The 19,257-nt window shown below is 52.7% G+C and overlaps 1 protein-coding gene across 1 annotated transcript in view; it reads right to left on the bottom strand.

The window, feature by feature from the left end:
- Window positions 1-12,800, bottom strand: part of LOC311322049 (BCL-6 corepressor-like) — a gene marked incomplete at its 3' end in the record, with an annotated part of 18,263 nt that extends 5,463 nt beyond the window's left edge. The window contains exons 1-4 of the mRNA XM_084454060.1: window positions 12,691-12,800; window positions 7,285-7,356; window positions 2,694-6,335; window positions 503-559 (exon numbers count right to left, since the gene is read on the bottom strand). Of these exons, the coding sequence (XP_084310186.1) occupies window positions 503-559; window positions 2,694-6,335; window positions 7,285-7,287 (3,702 nt within the window). The 5' untranslated portion in view covers window positions 7,288-7,356; window positions 12,691-12,800. The remainder of the gene's footprint in view (window positions 1-502; window positions 560-2,693; window positions 6,336-7,284; window positions 7,357-12,690) is intronic.
- Between the last annotated feature and the right edge of the window lie 6,457 nt (window positions 12,801-19,257).

Genomic DNA, 19,257 nt, shown 5'->3' with positions numbered 1-19,257 from the left:
CTCCCTCTCTCTCTCTCTCTTTCTCAACAACAACGGAACCTCTTTCCTTCCCTTGCTCGTGCTACGCGTTAAGACTGTGCCTCCATAGTCCGAAAGTGAACATCCCATAATATCCCCCCCTCATTTGCGCCGATGTAAACACGCCGCTGACGGCCGCGGGATAAGCCCGGGCTCTAGCGCCGTCGCTCGTCCCGCGTCTGTGAGATCGGCGCAGATGAAGGGGGAAGTGACATTTCGGCCTATCGCGGCGCAGGCTTTTACACGCGCGTCTGAAATGGTCATGCTTCAAGGAGGACATTCAACAACACGGAAAAAATAGGGAAATATATCAATTTAAAGGCTTTTCCATGCTTCTCGCCCTGCCATCAGTTAGCTGGCTGTCAAACAGGAACACACACAACAACAGAGACAGAGTAATGCCTGTCATCAATGCCTATCATCCCCAAAATCAATATTTCATTGAAAAAATAAAATTTGGAATAAGAAGTTTAAAAGAACTGACCTCACAGTTAGCGGCAGGTTGACTTAAAATACTGTCCTCTCGTCTTAATCCTCCCATCTAAGTAATTAAAACGGGTGCTCAATATCTTTGGCCAGTCATTTTCAAAGCAAAACAAATCTGACATTCAATGATAAGCAACCTGCCCATTAATTAACATGTATGATTTATTTGGTAAACAAAACATTCAGAGAGATATGATGATAAAAAATCATTCTATAAATTGTACTCGGAAAAGCAGTATAGGAGCAGTACATATGAAACAGGTTTCACGGCACGTGCAAATGTGAAAAAACAAATGTAATTTTAATGAGAAGAATGTTCCTAGTACGACTAACTAGCACACTGACACGACGCTAACATGTAGGGTCCGGTCCCACCACAAGATTTCACTCTAATATTTGACTAAAGAGAAGCGAAGGAGGACTGGATCTAGGGTGTAGGACAGGGGTTAGGGTATAGGACTGGGTTAGGGTATGGGACTGGGTTAAGGAATAGGACTGGGTCTGGAACATAGGGCTGGGACTGGAGCATAGGGCTGGGTCTAGGGTATAGGACTAGGGTCTAGGGTATAGGACTAGGGTCTAGGGTATAGGACTAGGGTCTAGGGTATAGGGGGTCTAGGGTATAGGACTAGGGTCTAGGGCATAGGACTGGGGTCTAGGGTATAGGACTGGGGTCTAGGGTATAGGACTGGGGTCTAGGGTATAGGACTAGGGTCTAGGGTATAGGACTGGGGTCTATGGTATAGGACTAGGGTCTAGGGTATAGGACTGGGGTCTAGGGTATAGGACTAGGGTCTAGGGTATAGGACTAGTGTCTAGGGTATAGGACTAGTGTCTAGGGTATAGGACTAGTGTCTAGGGTATAGGACTAGTGTCTAGGGTATAGGACTGAGGTCTTTGTGTAGCCGGGCTGAGCACCGTGTCTGAGCGCCAGCGAGCGGAGGGGCAGCTTCTCTAATCTCCCCCATCGCCAGCGAGCGGAGGGGCTGGGTTTCAGCGGAGAGTGCCGGGCGCCGCTCAGCTGCCGGGGGAGGGGGGGAGGGGAGGGGGGGGTGAGGGGTGGAGGGCTGGCTGAGATTTAATTTGAGGGGAGAGGAGTCTGCGGGGACTCTGGGAGGGGGGGTGGGGGGCAGAGAAGGGCGAGGGGGAGAGGGGGGGTGGGGGGGGGATCGGGGAAGAGCGAAGGGGGGGGGTGGTGGGGGGGAGGGTAACCCTCGCCACCGTATTCCCTGGTTTCAAAGGCTCTCGGGCAGGTTAACAGTAGCCCGAGGCATAGAGAGGCAGCCAGGCCAAGCCAGTGGGGCGCACACACACACACACACACACACACACACACACACACACACACACACACACACACACACACACACACACACACACAGGGCATTTGATCTGCCAGGCGGTGCTGCTACGTGTGTGTGAACACACACACACACACGCTCTCTTACACGCGCGGCCCCGGCGTGTTGTGTTAAATCGCTCTCTCTCGCCGCGAACCGAAAAACACGCTGCCGCAGCAGAGGGCTGCCTCGGGGCCTCGCGCCGGGAACGCTGAGAGGAAGAAAGAGGGAGGGAGGGAGGGAGGGAGAGGGGGAGGGAGGGAGCGGGGAGGAAGGAAGGAAGGCAGGGCAACAGCCAGCCAACAGTAATTATATTGGAGCTTGTGCGTGATTGAGTCTGGCAGGCTGACCGGGCGTGCCGCACATGAGCGGAGAGAAGAAGAAGAAGGGAACGGCGCCTCCGCTCCCCTCGAGCCGCTCCCCTCTTCCTTTCGTTCGTAAATCTCCGCGGCGCTGCCGTCTCTCCGCGGCGCCGTGTCTGGAATAGTCCCGCCTTCGAGATCCGTTTCATTTCTTAGCTCGGAGATTCCGTTTGAGTTTTAATCACGAGCAGCCATCTAATACAGCTAACTCAACCCGAAAAAAAAACGTGTAGTCGTCGGGATCAGATGTGCTGGTTGGTGGGGGGTTGAATCTAATACTAGCGCACGTTTCAGACTGTTATCTGAGTCAGGCGTGTTGGCGCTTTGTCCGGGACTACTTCCCTGTAAACCCGGGACTCGAAATAGCGCAGCTTTGTGTGCTGAAATCACGTTGCTGTCAACGATTATAAATACATGCCGCCTATGGCTAGTTACTTGTGAGTGTGTGTGTGTGTGTGTGTGTGCGTGCGTGCCGGGGGGGACTCACCTGGAGTGCCCTCTGCTCCCGGCTGAGTTTGCTGGAGTCGGCGTAGAGCTCGGTGGTGACGCACTTGAAGCGGTCGCCAACGTAGCCCGAGGAGTTGGCGATGCGCTTGGCCAGGCTGGACCGCCGGCTCCTGGGGCAGCCGTGGCCGTCGTCCTCATCGGCCTGGGAGTCCGTGTCGTCCTGATGGTGCAAGCTTCTGTCGTGGTGGTGGTGGTCGTGGTCGTCATCGTAGCAGTTCCCCTGAAGCTGCTCCCCCTTAAACACCGCCTCCTCACAGGCGCGGTCGCCACACACGTGGTCCTCAGGCGTACGCCGGCCGAACGAACGGTCCCTCCGAGAACTGTCGTCCGAGCTCAGGTCCCCACGACACGAGCGATCCCCGGAAGTGAAGTCCCCGGAGGTGTGGACTCGACCGTAAGTACGATCCTCGCAAACATGGTCCTCGCAAGGACGGTCCCCGACCAGGACCCGGCTCTCTGCGACGCGGCCTTCGGGAACGCGGCTCTCGCAAGCTCCGCTGCGATCCCGGACAGCGCCGCTCCCATCGCACGCCCGGTCCCCTGGGAAAATGCCATCGTCGCTGCCGGTCCAATCCCCGTACGCGCCCCGAGAACGGCTCCAGGGGCCGGGGCCGGCGCCGCGGCCTTTGGCGACTCGCTCGCCGGAGGTGCGAGCGCAGCGCAGCGTCTGCTCCTCAGGGAGGTCCGGGAAGGGGCTACCCTCAGCGGGGCTGGGGCTGTCCTCGCCGCCGCCGCCGGGCTCCGGGTAGGGGGAGGCAGAGCGGGGGGGCTCCGGGCGGAGGTGGGGGGAGGTCCGCCGCGCCGAAGGGAAGCCCCGGTGGAGGGGCTCCAGGGGCCGGGGTTGTCCCGACCCAGGACCGCCCGCCACCGGGCTCGGCCAGGGCACGTTCGCCGGTTCCGGCTCGCTCCTCTCGCCGCCCTGCGGCTTGGCGGGACCCTCCCTCCTCCTGGCGCCGGGCGAGCCACGAGCGGACGAGTCGCTGTCGATGTCCGACTGGATGAGGTCGATGCAGACTATTTCCTCCCTGCCCCCGGAGAAAGACTTGCCGCCGCCGGGCGGCTTCGTACCCTGGCCCGCGGCCGAGCACGCCTCTTTCTCGTTGCTCTTGCGGGGAGCGGCTTCGGCGTCCGACGCCGTCCCGTACGGCGATCCGTCGGCGCCGCGGCCCCAGGGTCTCTCCTGGGGCCTGGGCCTGAGCTCCGGTCGCTCCTTGGGGTCCAGACCCAGGTGGGAGGACATGAGCGGGTGGACCATCTCCTTGGGGTCGTGGTAGGTCAGGTAGTCCCCGTGGCCGGACGGGGTCATCCCGTACGGCAGGCCATGCTTGGTGGCCAGGCGGGGGGGGTATAGGCTGCTGCTGCCCAGCAGGACAGGGTGGGGGTAAACGGGGCCCTTGCCCGGTGCCATCGCCATGTGCGGGAGGGACATGCCCTCCGGGACCGGGTACGGGAGGCTGGCGTAAGCTATGCGGTTAGCGTAGGCCAAGCCGGGCGGCAGGTAGGACTCGCCATACAGGTGGCCGGGGGGGCGGTCGCTCTCCAGGTGGGGTTGGTGCTGCTGGGGCTCGGGTTTGACAGGAGCCTTAGGGTGTTTCCCGGAGGAGGAGGAGTGGCCGGTGGCTTTGTCTGAGCGGCCGGGGGAGGCCCGAGGCCACTCGCCGCTGGGCTTGGGGGAAGGGGACGCCGAGGAAGGCCTGCCCCCCGCCGCCGCCGCCGCCGGGCCCGGGTTGGAGACCGTGGTACCGTTGGCCTCGCCCATCCTGGGACAGGACGAGCTTCTCTGATGCTGTTGCTGCGAGACGCTCTCCAGGTTCTTGTTTTTCACGGTGGCGGAAGAGGAGGAGCCTTTGTTGTGGCCGGGGGCGTCGGTGTTGAGGCCCGAGGCGGCACCGGGGACCACCCAGGAGGAACGGACGGTGCTGATGATCTCCGGCCGCTCGGGCGTTTTGGCGGACGGCGGCGAGGAGAGGGTCTCCTTGAGGAGCTCCCGGCTGGGCGGCGCGCCGTATCGCGCTGCGGCAGCGGGCAAGTAGCCCAGCTTCGCCAGGGCCTCTAGTTTGGCGGTGTATCCGTTGGGGTGGTGGTGGTGTCCACCGTCCAGCTCCAAAATGGCGGCCGCCGAAAGGTCCAGGGGCTTGTCGGGGGGGTCTTTGGCCGGAGCCTGCTGCGGCGCCGGCGGTCTTTCAGAGGACGGCGTCTTCGACGGAGACCTGGCCGGCTTCCTCTCGCCGTTCCTGTGGTCCTGGCCGCCCTCGTTGGCCTTGGGTCCGTGACCGCCGCCGCCGCCGGAGCGCGCCAGGGATCGCTGCTCGCTGGCCACGCTGCCTAAGTAGCACGGACGGGGAGCTGTCGAAGAGGAGGAGGAGGAAGAGGTGGTGGTGGGCGGGCCTCTGAACAGTGACTTCTGGAAGTCCAAAGTGCTGTCTACGGGGGTCAGGAGCAGCGGGGCCGAGCCCTGGGGAGGCCGAATCATGGCGCGCGGGGACTGGGTCATAAGTGCCGGGCTGGAATCCGCTGGATGGCTACTGCTGCTAACGCTAGCCCCGCTACTACTACAACTACTACTGCTGCTACTGCTGCCACAGCCCTTACCAGAGGACGTCCTGTTCACTTTACTACTGTTACTCCCACTACTGCCGCTGCTATGCTGTCTGTCACTGTGGGACTGGTGTTGGGCTTGGGCCTGGGCTTTGGCTTGGGCCTGGTGTTGGGCTTGGGCCTGGGCTTGGGCCTGGGCTTGGTGTTGGGCTTGGGCCTGGTGTTGGGCTTGGGCCTGGTGTTGGGCCTGGTGTTGGGCCTGGTGTTGGGCCTGGGCTTGGGCTTGGTGTTGGGCTTGGGCCTGGTGTTGGGCCTGGGCTTGGTGTTGGGCTTGGGCCTGGTGTTGGGCCTGAGCCTGAGCCTGGGCCTGTTGGTGGAGCTGCTGCCCGAAGGCAGAGGACTCATGGTGGATCCTGGGCCCCAGGCCTTGCATGCCCTTCTCCTGGTGGTGCAGCAGTGGCGAGTGGTTGGCGGGGGCCGCCGGAATCCGCATGGGGGAGGCCAGGGAGGAGGACATGGGGGCGGGGGGCGGGTAGGAGGGCAGGTAGAGCGACTGGTAGGCCAGGTGCTGGGGCAGGTAGTGCGCCGGCTGCGACAGGAAGGACGCCTTGTACATGTTGAGCGCGGCGTACTTGCCCGAGTCCAGGAAGGAGTACATTCCGGCGTCGGCGTACGGGCTCACCCAGGGGAGCCGCAGGAAGCCGTTGGCGCCGCTCAGGCCCAGCTCGGCGGGCTTGTCCCCGGTGCCGCCCCCTCCCACCCCCCGCCGGTCCATCCCCAAGCCGTCCCCCCCGGGCCCGGGGACCGCCATGGGCTTCTGCAGCCCCGGAGGGGGGCTCTTATACAGCCCCATGTAGCCGTTGCCGGGCGGCTTCCTGCCGTCCAGGGTGGCGTCGGGTTTGTAGAGGAGGTCGTAGCCCAGGGGGAGGGAGGGGGCGCCCTCGCGGCCCTTGTCGGTGGGCAGGGTTCGGATTCCGGGGTAGACCAGTCCGGCTTGGACGTGCAGGCTGTCCCTCAGGAGGCTGGATCGGTCCAACCCCAGGGCGGCTAACGGGTTCATTCTGCAGGCTGCGCTCGCATCCACCTACGACACACACGCACGCACACACACACACACACACGCACACACAACAGCGAGCAGGAGGAAGCGCTCTGAGTCGAGGATAATAGCACTACTGGGACCGCAATACGGCAATTTGTAATGCAACACATTCACTATAGGTCTTAAAACGTCAGTGAATCTCTGCAGTAGCATATAACACTACGGAATTAATTGAATTTAAATTAATTCCTTTTTTCCCATCCTACGTTTTTAATTGATTAAAATCTATGGCAATAACAGCAGAGTGTGAAGTGTAAAGTGATGATCCTGAAGCTCCGGATATAATGGGCCGATGTTAAACGTCCGTTAACCAAGCAGGAGTAGAAAATATATTGAATGTAATCAGACGTGAGAGACGAGTTTAACGAAGACACACGTCATCAAATGCCACGTTTCCACGTTAGAATCGCAGCACGCGGCGTCGCCACGGCAGCCCCGGCTCGGCAAAGCGCCAGACGCCAAGGTCACCGAGACGAACATACGGCCGTGACACGCTGCCGCTCTGCGCTCTGGTTTTCAAAAGAAGTCATCTGCTGCTGATTTCCAACGGGGGCGGACAGGGCCTTTGATTGAACATCGAGGCGTGCGCGCGCACACGCATAAAACCCCCACGTAACCGGCCAGTCAGAAGCAGGATGTTTGTAAAGTCTTCCTGGGCGACTGACAGCGTGTCCCGCCCATTCTCTTCCCCTCCCACAAGGCCGAGGGCTAAGCAGAGAACATGCTGATGCCAGGAAACAGATTGAGTTTCCTGTCGTAGCCGGGCTGTGCGAGCCGCCGTCCCATATCGGATCTACTGCAGGCGCATTTAGAAATGATCCCCTTCCAGGGAAGGAGTCCCCCCAATAATAACCACGCGGTGAAATCAAAACCCAAGCTACAGACGAGGACCTGTCTCAGCTTCACATGTATCGCCAGGAGCTTATCTCACCATGCTTTGTGTGATTCTGGGTCCTCGGCGGTTAGTTCCGAGTGTCTCTCACCATCCCTCACACGTCCGTGCCTGTGAATGGGGGAAAAAAAATAAAGTATTGTAATTCAATTCACATTCTAGTGCACTCAGTCCACCTGAATACATTTCTTTACCAACGCAGTATGCGTCAGGTTTTTCAACACCGTTGAATAGATGTATCGGCCAAAAATGTCAGTTTGAATCATAAAAATATTTGGGGGGGTTTTCACCTGAACTAACTTATTTCCAAGAAGCAGGCTACCATTTTGTTATGAGTAACTGTTGTTATGAGTAACTGAAAGTGCCCTTGTCCTCCAACAGTTCCTGAAAGCTCCAGGTTTGTGATTTTAATTAGTTGACTTTGTAGCAACAGCTTTTTATGAGCGCTTCACAAAAGAGAAGGACACATCCTCCCTGAACAATAAAACCTACATGACTATCGGAATCTCTTAGGCAGGGCCAGACCCTGTCACATACAAACACACACACACACACACACACACACACACACACACACACACACACACACACACACACACACACATTCCGGTCTACAGCAGGATTACACACAGATATGTGGGGAGGCCGGGTTGGGGATCTGTGCGTGGCGGTGTGTCTTGTTATCGCGGAGCCGGGGAGCTGATAAGGAATGTTCTCCTCGACAGAACTCATAATCCCGCGGCAGGAATGGCTGTCATCTGTCACACGAGAAAATTCCCAGCCTCGCGCCGCGAAGCTCCGCGGAAGACGCAATCCTGCTCTCGCTCCGGGCTTCCCAGCCCACCCTCTCGGCACTGACATAAAAGAAGGGCCTTTTGATGATCGCCACACACGCGCGCACACACACACGCACACACACACCGTCTCTGTTATTGATGAGCTTACAAACCCTAGATTTCACCAACGCCAGCCTGCCTTGCCCTTATCTACAGACGCGGCTCCGGTTTCTGCCAACGAGCGCCAGGAGCCAGGGAAGAAGAGGAGGGGGAGGGGGGGGGCTGCCTGGGAGTGCCCACATTCATCAATCAAACCGTCCCCGAGTGCTGCTAACCACCTCGATCTCCCTCCCGTTCACAGGAGCGCGGTTTTTTGTTATTTGCATAGTAACATTGTAGCCATGTGGCAACCTTGCCAAGTGACATGCACAAAGAAACGAGGCAAGTATAATGTAGTCTATGCTAGCAGGGTTTACGCTGCGCTGGCTATTATGCAAAATAGCTACCTGTAGATTTCTGCACATTTAGTGAAAATGTTATGTAGCAATGTCACAATGTCACAAGCCAGACATGGCAAAGGATATTGGTGGAAAAAATGTGTAGGAAACTCAATGCGGTGAGATTTAAAATGGAAATGATACCGTTCTTTGGCCTACAGAAATTTGGAACAACAAAAAGTGAATAGTCTACAGGGTCAAAAATGTAATCGCCATTTAAAAACCCTGATGACAGGACAGCGTTGGACAGTTACCTGCGGCAAAACCCCCTCACCTAAAGACCTAAGAAGGACACCTCAGTCATTCCTCTCTCCTCCACCACTGCCAAGGCCATGGGCCAGGAAAGGGGGGGGGGGGACAACAATTGAGTCACGTTCTCGTCATTCATTTTCCAACAGCTCTGCTGACCCTTGCTTTCAGCCGGCCGATGGGGAGGGGAGGGGTGCGGGAGATTAACCCCTTCCCCGCTCTGCTCTGCTCGGCCCAAACTTCAACAGCACGCGCCGTTGTAAACACAGCGGGGGAACGCGACAGGGGACGATTTATAGAGCCTTCCTCACAGGCTATTTCAAACAATAAAACGTATTTTTTCTAATGCATTTCTCCCATATATGTGTCGAGGTTTGAGGAAAACAAAAAAGAAAACGCGAACCCATGACTGTTGTGAAAGTCCACATCCCCGCTAATCTTATCCCCACCCGGAGTCTCTTCCCGGCCGTTGCTATTCTGACTACGGCTCCCGTGACGCCTGCATACCCAGCGCGTCGCACCGAAGGAGACAACGGGTAGCCTATGTGGCCCCCCCCTCCCCACCTACACGGTCTCTCGCACAGAAACGATCTCCCAGCCAAGCAGCGTGGGCCCTGTAGCCTATAGGTCGAGCGACAGCCTAGTGGCGGCAGGCGCGTATTGATCTGTCCTTGATGAACTTTTTCATGGGGACCAAATGTAGTCCTAGACCTGCCATCTTTGTGTCCTCCACAGGTGTATCAAGTGGTCTAATTGGCTCTAGTGCATAGAATCCTATGCAATCAGACAAATTGACACACCTGTGTAGGGCACAAATATGGCAGATCTTGGACTACATTTGGTACCCATGAATAGGCTATAACCATATAGGCTAAATGATCATTTCACTTCGGATATGAAATTGTGACCCTGTAACAATGTTTTAAGACAAAATTTGCATTTTGGCCTAATTAGAGACGACAGGTTACAAGAACTACAACAATATTTAGGCTAATAGTGGGCCAAATGTAGGCTACACATAGGCTAACTAAGCCGATTTGCATGACAATAGCCCCAGCTGGGAGTGTTGATTGGCGCCGCGTCCCAGTAGTCTATGAGCTCTACGTCACTGGTGAAAATGGGCTCATAATTATTCACATACCGTGTTTATGAATCTGGTACCTAGGACTAGCTAAACATCCTTTCCGTTATATTTATTTATTTATTTTACAAGGATTATCCTAATTAACTAATCAATAAGATAACTGTTACACGCATGTAAAGCCTATAATTGGCTAAACAGGACAGGATCTGCCTGTCAGATATTAGGCCTTCACTATGAAACGCCCTGCCCTGTAAGATAGAACAGGCCTACCCGACCACGTCGTTCAACCCACTCTGGAAGAAACGGGGGGATAAATCATTTAGGCCGACCCAGGGGGCTCGTTAAAAGGGGAGGGGGGGGGGGCGGTAATTCAGGGAAGCCCAGCGTGGATGGGGCCCAGAAAAGCGGCCGCCACTGATCAATACAAGCCTATTATAAGGGGCCCAGTGGAATATGTTTTTTTCCATGGGACCCAAAATTCCTGGCAACGCCCCTGGGTCAACGCGGAGCCGAGTAGCCTATATCCCAGCCACGGTCAGTTATTATTCCACCACAAGCCCGAACTCAGGGAGGACCGTATGTAGGCTATATAGGCTATGTAAAGATAGAAAGGAGGTTCGCACAATGATTGAGTATCTGGTGAGAATGCAGCATAAAGACACCAATGTGTAGGGCGCGAGGTGTCCTTGAGGAGGAGGGGAGAGAGAGAAAGAGAGAGAGAGAGAGAGAGAGAGGGAGAGAGAGAGAGAGAGAGGGAGGGAGGGCGGGAGAGAGACAGACAGAACGGAGAGACACAGAGAGAGAGAGAGAGAGAGAGAAAGAGAGAGAGAGGGAGGGAGGGAGACAGACAGAACGGAGAGACACAGAGAGAGAGAGAGAGAGAGAGAGAGAGAGAGAGAGAGAGAGAGAGAGAGGGGCGAGCGGTGCGCACACCGAGCTCCTGCGGCGGCACAAAAGCCTCGTGAAGCAGAGAGAAGCTCTCCAGTCCCGCGGGAGGGTCGCGGGAGGAGCGGCTTCAATCGAGGCTTGACATATTTCCAGCAACGTGCCCGCTTGAGAAATACGATCCCTGCAGATTTCACCAGCGGATAGGCTACGGGTTTAGGCCATATACGATATGATACACGTGAATTACTTCGCGCAAAGTTCATTTTGAATCAGTATAGCCTATACGTAAATCTTAAATCGAACAGAGTAGAGTTACTCGCATAGCCGGATATAGTCACTTCTTTGGCGTTATGGTAGACAAACCACATAACCCATTTGAACATGAAAAGGCCCATCTCCTAAACGTGACCCCCAGGGTTGTGGATGGTAGGTGTCCCTGTCCGCCTCTGCCCTGCACGGAAAGAGAGACTGCTGGGCTAAAAATAACAAGGCTCTCCGCGGTCAAAATGGAGCGGCGGCGGCGGGCGGGCTCTGAGCGGAGACTGCAAGCCGGGAGGTCTCCTTTCAAGATATGTATACATACTCAACAGTGACGCCCTTTATGTCTATAATAAACCGCCTACCGGTTATAATCAATCGGTTCGTATTCAGGTTGAGCGATAGGCGAGTAGGCTCTAATTCGCGCGTTCTTTAATTGTGGTGTTTTCCGAGTTGGACCAGATTGGGCGTTCAGCCGAGGGCCCGGAGCTGACTGGGCTGTATGGTTCAACAGACAGACATCTTATCTCAGAGGGTTCCGTCGGCTTGCCTAAATGAGTCCGCAAATCGCTGTAGGCCTTTGGTGTAATGGCCCAAATGCCAACTTCTGAATTATGTTGGCTAATCATTCCCCTGGTCCCACGGGGAATGGAGGGGTGGTGGGAGGGGAGGGGAGGAAGGGGGGGGGGGAGTCATTTCCTGTTCCAGGAAGAAAACTGAAAACGACCCTCCGCTCGTTTAGCTGCGCTGGCTGGGCTCGGTCGATCGCGGTTCATTAGTCCGACGCCGTGATGCCCGGATCACGGGCTGCACACAGACCCCTGGGGGACCCGAGTCCGCACGGAGACCCCCGGGGCGTCAGTGGGGGGCTTCTGGTTGTCGTTGGATAATGACTGGCACGAAATGGAAAACGCAAAACCGTTGATAAACGGCAGACCTGGCTATCAACAATGTGGCGAATGACGCATGAAGTTTTATCACCTTGTCTCGTTGCGCAGACGTTAGGTAGCCTACCTATTCACGAAACGCTCATCTACCCCAAGTAGCTTACTAGGGGACTTTATAGTTATATGGTCAATTATTGAGAGACCGTCCATACCGTGGATTTATCCACCCACAAGCCGAAAGCACAACGAAACCATGCGGATGACCTACAGGCGTTTATCTGCAAAGTCGTTTCCCCACGGCGGAGTGGCGTCAAAACGGAGTCGGTAGATGGCAAATGAATGGACGTTTAATGTTTAGTTTAAGCTTAAGCTATCGAATTCAGTCACCCCCTCAAAGATTTTCCTTTGTGTGAATCATTCTCTGACCAAAAAAACGTTCGCTAGAAAGTCCCGTGACAACACTAAACGTCTCTGTGACAGACGTGTGAGACCGGGAGTGTGCTTTCTATCCGAGCAGTGGAACCTAGTTCAAGTCCTGTTTCCCATGGCAAAGTCTGGGCAATCTACAGCCTATAATTTGACCATGGTTGGTTACTAACAGTTTAAAATCTAAAGTCCTATTTTTAACTATTTTTAAAGATAGCTATCGCCCAGATAATTCCAAGAGCTTTCCAAAACATTCTGCTCATTGGTCCGTAACTCCCGTGCCGACGTGCATCTGAACAGTCAAGAATCACAATGTTGAAATAACAACAATCAAAACGTGACATGTAGTGTAAACAGTGTAATCGGATGCGAGGGTTTACCTGAGCGCAATCCCATCATGTTTTCAACATTTGCACTGCCCTTGCCTAAAGCGTCCTGTTCCAACTTTTGGTCTGGAAAGAGAATAATTTACAAATGAGCCAGACCCGGTCGTTCCGTGCGCAAGGAAAAAATAGATCCACTCAGGCTATTTCAAACCCAAACCGGGCTAATTATATAGTCCTCGTTAGGGTTTAAAAACCTCCTTGAAGTCTTATTGAAGCCTATTCACCTAAATATCCACGGGGCAGCTACGTGTCGTCTAGACTGCGCTATAACATCCCCATAGTTGCCGTATCTGGCTAGGTTCCAGCTCGAAACGAAATGGTCCATTAGTATAAGATGGCACACCCGGGCGAAACCGTCGGAAATTGTCCAAGCACAGGTGGCGACGGTCTGAAAAAAAACTAATTCAGTCCGGTTATGCGTTGCAGCGCCATGTTGTCGGGGGCTCTCGTCATACAGCGCGCACACACTCCCGACACACTCCACTCAAAATGGGACGACTTCGGCACTTAATCTACGTTATCCCCCCAAAAACATATCGGTCCTGAGTGCCCGTGGTCTTTTTCTCCGATATACAGTTAACAAGGGGGAAGTCGTCTATTATTCCACGAGTTTGTATTTTAGTCCGTTCCGCACCGTTACGTTTTCCATTCGGCTGGAGCCATTTACAACTGCCGCGCCTCCGGGACGAAAGCGGGGAATGGCGCTCTGCCGCGCGGCGCGCAGCCGGAGACTCTTACCCAGAAGGCCAATCGGGGAACCGCAATTACCATAAAACCTCCCGAGCACGCTCCACTCCGCGGCCAAAACAAAGGAGAGAGAGAGGGTTGGAGGAGAGAGACTGTGGTGTGTGTGTGTGTGTGTGTGTGTGTGTGTGCGTGCGTGTGTGTGTGTGCGTGCGTGCGTGCGTGCGTGTGTGCGTTTTGGGACTGTGTGTGTGTGTGCGTTTTGGGACTGTGTGTGTGTGTGTGTGTGACACTGGTTTTCATGGCTCCTGCAATGTCACCAGCTGACACGATCAGTTGAAAGCTGCATGGAATTACGCAATTATTGATGACCAATTCATACAATTATTGATGTCCAATTTATATAATCATACTCATCATACTGATTTAATGGAAATCGTTAAACATGTTGATTCCAAGCCTCAGTAGGCTTATGCCACGTCACCCAATGACTGCTGACCATCTAAATTCCGTTTTGGTTAAGCATGTATGCATAAACAACGCCTATAGACTCACTTGAGTTACCGTATAATCTATCAAAAGACAACAGGGAGCAGAGTAGTCTAGACTCAGCGTAATGTGCAAACCTGTCCGGCGGTCGTTAAAGCCCTCTGCGCAGTGACCCGCAGGCCACGCATGTAGGCTATTACCCTCGCAGCCTTCTCGCCGTAAAGGCTCTTCCCTTCATGGGCGGGGTGAATGCGCACACACACAGTGAAGGCATTCAGATCGATACGGAGGGGAGGGGAAGTGGTCGTTAGACTGGCAACCGTCACATTAATGTCTAAAAGCAATTTTCCATCATAATTGAAAGGATCAATATTGGTACGAGAGGATGAAGAGAATTTCAACCTTGTTAGATTGTCCCGGGGAAGTGTCAACAAACAATTAGCCTAGGATAGGTTATGTGGCCTATGAATAGGCCTACAGCAAATGATCAGGACTAAGTAGGCCTAGTATAGGTACTACTCGAGCTGGAAGAAATTAAGGACAACTAGTCAAAAAATGACCCAAGGAGCACCATTAACAATTTAATAGCCTATAGAAGAGACCGGAGGATATCTTGGATGTATGTTTCAATTCATACGTTTCCTCACTGTGCACGTATTCAATATTAGTAGTAGATTACTTCATCACGGCGCAATCCATACTTTCCAGAGGGAGTTACCTCTCCGCAGCGAAGGAGCGCATGCAGTGGCACCGATGTTTCCTGTGATCGCTCTGGTATGATTATAGAGCGCCACCAAGCGGACAACGGCGGCACTGTTACATTTATTCTCGGTTTGTATAGTACAGCCTTTCATCATAATCTGAGCCGATCTGTGCTCGGTCAATTGCTCAAATCTCCTTGCGCAGGACACCGTTACCCGTTAAGGACAGTAGAGGGCAGTGGTTCCCAGAGGCTCTACAACAAGCTTTGTTGCACAATACCGGGACCCCGTCTCTTGTTGTGATGTTTACCACCAGACAGGCTGGGGGAAGTTTCAATTCAGCCACAAGTCCAATAAGTCACACATTTTCTTTTGTTTTCTCTGTGTTTTAGGGAACTTCACAGGAACAGATAGAAGCGGAAACTGCAGAGAAGGTCACAGAAAGGGGAAGTGCGACAGTATTTATACACAACACTATTATTTGCAGAGTCATTTCCTGAGAGCTGAGTCTGGCTGGACATATATATTCCCTGGTCTGCCTCCTTTTTCAAAAGGTCAGCAGAGATAAAGGTGTGAGACCCCCCCCCCCCCAAAACGACTCCTGCAGAAAGATACGAGGAGAGATGTCTGAGATCCATCCATCCTCACCTCCTCCATCACCATCTGGTTCTCCAGCGCAACAGAGGAAGACGAGGCCGGACTGCGGCGCATCGTCCGCTCCGGTGAGAGGGTGATCGGCTGTAGACTGCCCTCCCTACAGGACCTGCACGCCTCCAGGGTCCTAAAGCAGGCCGGAAAGATCGTGTCCGACCCCTCCCCTCCCATCGCGGTCACGGTCTCTTTGACCCACTCCTGTCTGGCAGGAGACTGCGGTCCATTGGGACCAGGTCCACACGCACCACAAAAACAGCTTCTTCCCCACAGCCATCAGACTCATTAACACGGCTTGTGATTCACCCCCAACCCCCCCAGACCCCCCCCCCCCCCCTCCCCCCCCCCCTCCCCCCCCGCTGACTCTAACGTCACTCTAAACCCCTTGACCCTCTTGCACATGACCTCTGTTTGTTCCGCATATCTCAACGGCACACGCATTGCACACACTGTATACATTAAACATCGCTCTTCTATCACACTACACTCTGCACACACTCTACATACTGAACACTCACCACAGTCCTGAGCACTTTTGTTTTGCATTTGTACTCATGACGCTTCTCTGCACCCTGTCCTCAATCAATCAATCAATCAAAGCTTTATTTGTATAGCGCATTTCATACCCAGAGGCAACACAATGCGCTTTAGTTGTTTGCAAAAGCGTCTGCCATCTCACTCCTCAACAAGACACCACGATAATAACCCCTCAGTCATCATAGGCAATGTTTATAAATGTATGCACAGGTGTGTGTGTGTGTGGGGGGGGGGGGGGGGGGGGGGGGGTTGATGGTTGGTGACTATATGTAGATGTGTGTAAATATGGTTGGTGATTTTTGTGACTGAATGGTAAATGTGGGGATTGTATGATAATGAGTTTGTATCATGTGTAGCACTGTACAGACATGAAAATTATTTTCCTGTAAAGGACAATAAAATAATCTATCTATGCTAGACAAAGCCAGCCTGCTCATTGGGAGCAATTTGGGGTTCAGCGTCTTGCTCAAGGTCACTTCGACATGCGGACAGGAGGAGCCGGGGATCGAACCGCTGACCCTGCGGTCATTGGACGTTGGAAGTTCTGGCCCCTGGGTGAACTGTTTTTTTTCCTTCCCTCTGGAACATGACGGGGTGTGGCCTATGTTCATCCCCTCACTGCTCTCAGCAAAACACATTGTGTTGCCTCTGTGTATGAAATGTGCCGTACAAATAAAGTTTGATTTGATTTGACTGACAGCTATGCACTCAACAATAGGAGGCGTGTCACATGGTGGAAGTACTAACCGATGAAAAGGAGGTCAAATATATGCAGGCTGTACGTCGATGCCGTTCAGCCAAAACACAAAGGCTCTGTGGCCTGAAACAACCCCCAAATATAGCAGCACGCACGCTCGCACACACACACACACACACGCCTGTCACTCACACACAGGCACATCACACCAACCCATTGACACCCAGATGGCCCTTTAGATTGAAAGGAAGCTATCAAATGCAACGCAGACTTGATGAAATCAAATTTCAATGAAATGAAAACTTATATATGGATACTCAATTGATTGACTGGTGTTCGATATCCTGCTAAAGTGTTCAGCGTCATGTAATAACACAAACAAACAAAGATGAACACAGAGTGAATACTTCACAGCGAGATGATATGACAAGTGTTAAATTGCGGTAACATTCACATTTAATTGACAAAAAAATCACACTGGTAATGCACAGAGACAGAAACATAGGACAGTCACAGGACTGCAGGGCTGAAAATGAACAAACGGATGTAGCCTTGATGCACTAGGAGGATGTGGAGAGTGTGAGGGGTGGGTGGGGTGTGAGGGGTGTGTGGTGGTATTTCCTTATCATTGAATTCACACCTCTTGTTTCTGATGAAGAGCAAAGCAACAGACAAGCTGCGTCATTGCAAGTACAACACAGTACAGCATACACTCCACACAACATCACATCACAATAACATTACTCAGTACAGCATACACTTCACACACCGTCACATCACAATAACATTACAACACAGTACAGCATACACTTCACACACCATCACATCACAATAACATTACACAGTACAGCACACACTTCACACACCATCACATCACAATAACATTACACAGTACAGCACACACTTCACACACCATCACATCACAATAACATTACACAGTACAGCACACACTTCACACACCATCACATCACAATAACATTACACAGTACAGCACACACTTCACACACCATCACATCACAATAACATTACAACACAGTACAGCATACACTTCACACACCATCACAATAACATTACACAGTACAGCATACACTTCACACACCATCACATCACAATAACATTATACAGTACAGCATACACTTCACACACCATCACATCACAATAACATTACACAGTACAGCATACACTTCACACACCGTCAGCATAGAAAACCTATAAAACAAACAGGTGTGTGTGTGTGTGTGTGTGTGTGTGCGCAAAACAAAACAACACAGACTTTCAAACTATCCTGAGGGATGAGAGGCCAGTGAGTATATATCGTTGTCAGTCCCCTCCCAGGCGCGGGGCGGTGGGCGCCCTGGAGGCTGCAGATGGGAGTAGAGCGCGTCGTTGGGGCGAAGGAGGTGCTCCTGCCTTGGCGTCTGCATCACCTGTATGTCACTGTACTGGAATACAATGTGGGACACCAAGACAAACTCAGTATAGATACAGGAGAGCATACAGGTGTGATGTGATGAATTAATGAGTCACATTCCAGATAGCAAGCGGATCTGGGCCATATACAGGCCAGATCTGGCCCTTGTGGTTTAGTTCCGGCCCATATATGGCCCAGATCCGCTTGCTATCTGGGATTCTAACCTCTGGGTCGTCGTCTGCTTGAGGGGGTCCAGGAGGCTGGGGGGGCTCGCTACCCTGGTGGACAGCACTCCTACACAGGACTGTAAAGACTACAGTACCCACAAACACTGGCGGGGTTAGATGCTGCCACAACTGGTGCGGACGTTTGAGAATATTCCGCCCCCATCAAATATGCACGGACATGTTTGTATAAAGTATTTACATGTAGGAGAACACTCAACAGTAAACCATTCGAGCTATCAGCAAATGTTTAAAGTTTAAACCCACATAATATATCTATTTTTAAATCTCATGAAATTTCTACTAAACTTACCTAATAGGACAATAATAAGAATGACGTTGATGACGCCAGACCCAACGAGAAGATGTTTATACGGAATTCCGTTTATTAGTGGAGATGGATAATCTGTGAAATTAAATTGCACAAACATTACTGGTTCTACAGCCTCAATTCTCAATATTCTATCTGTGTTACTGGTAGATTATGGTAGCGATGCCACCTTCAGTCCCATATCAATTAAACTATTTCAAACAGGCTTTGTTTCACTGACATGATGGAATATTTTGTCGATGCTTTGGAAAATATGTTTGGAATGTGCAATATGAATCAGTAACTAGTAACATAGGCCAAATATAGCCTAGGCCTACTAGATGCACGTCTATGCTTGTGCAACTATTATAGCAGACCGTCTTTGTGTTGATACATGAAAACATGACCATAATATAGTGTAAAATGCTGCTCTTACCTGTGGTTATATTCATACATCCATGGGTCACAGGCTCTCTGGTCCTCATTAGCCTGGTTCCGTTGTGGAACTTGATCACCTCTTCTTCTTTCATACCACAGTAGTATGAAACTCCATAATCCTCCACAGTTACATTCACTATTAACAAGCTGTATTCTTTTCCCTCTATTTGTAAAAAATATTTATCCGGGATATCGTTATTGTAAGGGAATTTATGGAGCGACCTAGGGCTCAGAGAGCGCAGTAAAGCCAAAGGAGGTTGGTCCTGACGCTGTCGGTACCAGAATACAGTTCCTCCTGTATCAAGAGGACAGTTGACGGTTGCATTGTCTCCCAAGCCCACTTCCATCTCTCTCAAACCATCGGTTCCAGCGCAGAGAACCATGGTGCCTGTGAAAAGATAAGTCCATGACAAACACTT

The sequence above is a fragment of the Borostomias antarcticus genome (assembly GCF_949987555.1).
Source record: "Borostomias antarcticus genome assembly, chromosome: 19".
NCBI lineage: Eukaryota > Metazoa > Chordata > Actinopteri > Stomiiformes > Stomiidae > Borostomias > Borostomias antarcticus.
The sequence above is the reverse complement of the archived record's forward strand: the minus strand, read 5'-3'. Positions and strand labels throughout refer to the sequence as shown.